Source organism: Equus quagga, unplaced genomic scaffold (assembly GCF_021613505.1).
Source record: "Equus quagga isolate Etosha38 unplaced genomic scaffold, UCLA_HA_Equagga_1.0 97585_RagTag, whole genome shotgun sequence".
In the NCBI taxonomy this organism is placed as follows: domain Eukaryota; kingdom Metazoa; phylum Chordata; class Mammalia; order Perissodactyla; family Equidae; genus Equus; species Equus quagga.
Genome location: NW_025804252.1, coordinates 1 through 1,916, shown reverse-complemented (window position 1 = coordinate 1,916; position 1,916 = coordinate 1). Strand labels below are relative to the sequence as shown.

The window sequence follows — 1,916 nt, the reverse complement described above, 5'->3', positions numbered from 1 at the left end:
TCAGTAGTTGAGTTTCTTAGGACAAGTCTCCTCTGTTTAGTGGTACCGCTGGGCTCCTAGGAGGGGCAGCTGAGTGCTGTGTCAAAGCCATATAGGCGCCCAGGGCTGGCTGCCCCAAATATGGCATATTGATAATTTTGAATGAAAGTCTTAAAAAGCAGCCTGTGCAAGGACACTTTGACCCTCCTTTTCGCTTAAATGCAGGAAATCAATCAATCCCCTCCCTGCACCTGGAGCCTGAGGGGGATGTCTTCATCACCAGCCCCAGGGGATTCAGGGCAGGAAAGTCTGTATAAACCAACCTGGGTCCCTTTTTTGCTAATTGACAACTCCAAACACAAATTCTGCTTAAATTCCTTACTGATTCAGCACCCAAGACAAATCTGTCCAATCGCACATTTATTGTTTTGTGCAAAAAGATATAAAACCTGCCCACTTCAAACTGTTTTTTTTCTCCTGGTAATGTTTTGTGTTAATTTCATTATTTGGGCCATGAGCACTGAAGGAAGGTAAAGGGAGAATTTTCCTGTCCTGGACACCCGTCCTGGCCCTCTTGGCCCCAGCAGCTTCGTGGGCCAGCAACGTGCCCACAGGACTGGTTGCCGAGTAAGAGGAAGGGTGCCTCCATTACTGGCTCATGGGTTCTTACTGTCCCCCAGGATGGGAATCAAGGGAGACAACAAACGGAAGGAGAAAATAAAAGCTTCCTAGCTCGTGCACAGGGGAGGCACAAGGGAGCCGGTGCAGAAAGGAAAGGGCAGGTGACCAGCTTTTAGGCAGCAGGACTATGGGGCAAAGGCTGGCAGGAGCGCCTTGCCATGGCACGTAGAGAGGGCGTGGTGCACGTGCCTGCGCTGTCACGTAGCATGCAACCACATGCGACGCACGGATCATTAGCATGCTGGCGCTCCACCCCGGGGGGATTTTTCCTATGCAAATGGGGCTAGGGTCACCTTCAGTGGACTCCTGAGTGCTGGGGCACATGCCTGAGCCCAGGAAAGTCCCAAGGCAGCAGAATGTGGATCTTGGTGGCCTCTATCTGATTCCCCTAGCTTGCCAATTGGTTAGGGGCCTTATCCTGTTAGGCCAGGGGCCTTGCAGATGGCCCTATCTCCTTAGGCTGGTTCCTAAGAGACTGGGGACTCAAGGCCCCTTCTTTCCTGGGGTGCAGGGGGATGATGTATAACAAAATCTGGGGCTACTGAGGTTGGGGGCAAGGAGTAGAGGGCAGCCAGGAAGGCCGGGGTGTCCCAGAAAAGCCACCTTCCCAAGGAGTGGCCATGGGCTAAGACTCAATTAGTGCCAGGAGGTCTTAGCCTAGGGTCGTGGGGTGGGTGCTCTGGGGGTGGCTCTCAGATGGGACCCAGGGCTGGGAGAGCAGGACACTCAGCGATGGGGTCCCACGCCCTGGGGTGGGTGCGGGATTCAGGGCGCAGTGGACACCAGCAGCAGCAGCAGCAGTAGCAGCCCGGGAGGCAGCGACAGCGACAGCAAGCCAGCAGCCGGCCCGGCGGGAGCAGCGGCAGTGGCAGCGGCCGGGGGCGACAGGTCGCAGGCCGTGTAGGGCTCTAGACAGGCGGCGAAGGCCATGACGTGCGCCACGAAGGTCTGCTCCTGCACGCCGTGCACCAGGTGCGCCTGCGGGCCGCGCGCAAACACCGCCACGTCCTCGCCGCCGTGGGTCTCCGACGACAGGGGCACGGCTGCCTGCTGCTTGTACGCGGGGTCCACTGGACGGAGGGTGGGGGTCAGCGCGGGCGGGGCGGGCCGCCTCCTCTCTCCCGCGAGTTCCCATCGTGGTCCGCCCAGACCACCGACCCGCTGTACTCACTGCTCTGGCTCTCGTTGACGTCAGGCCGGGAACCACCACTGAGCACATAGCCTGGGCCATTGCCATACAGGATGGAGGTGTAGGC

The 1,916-nt window shown here is 58.1% G+C and overlaps 1 protein-coding gene across 1 annotated transcript; it reads right to left on the bottom strand.

Moving 5' to 3' along the window:
- Positions 1-1,155: 1,155 nt before the first annotated feature.
- LOC124234629 (intestinal-type alkaline phosphatase-like) lies at positions 1,156-1,913 on the bottom strand (the record flags this gene model as incomplete). The annotated part of the gene is made up of 2 exons (XM_046651951.1): positions 1,156-1,730; positions 1,832-1,913. Coding segments are annotated over 2 exons (387 nt in total), but the record flags the coding sequence as incomplete, so codon positions are not given.
- Between the last annotated feature and the right edge of the window lie 3 nt (positions 1,914-1,916).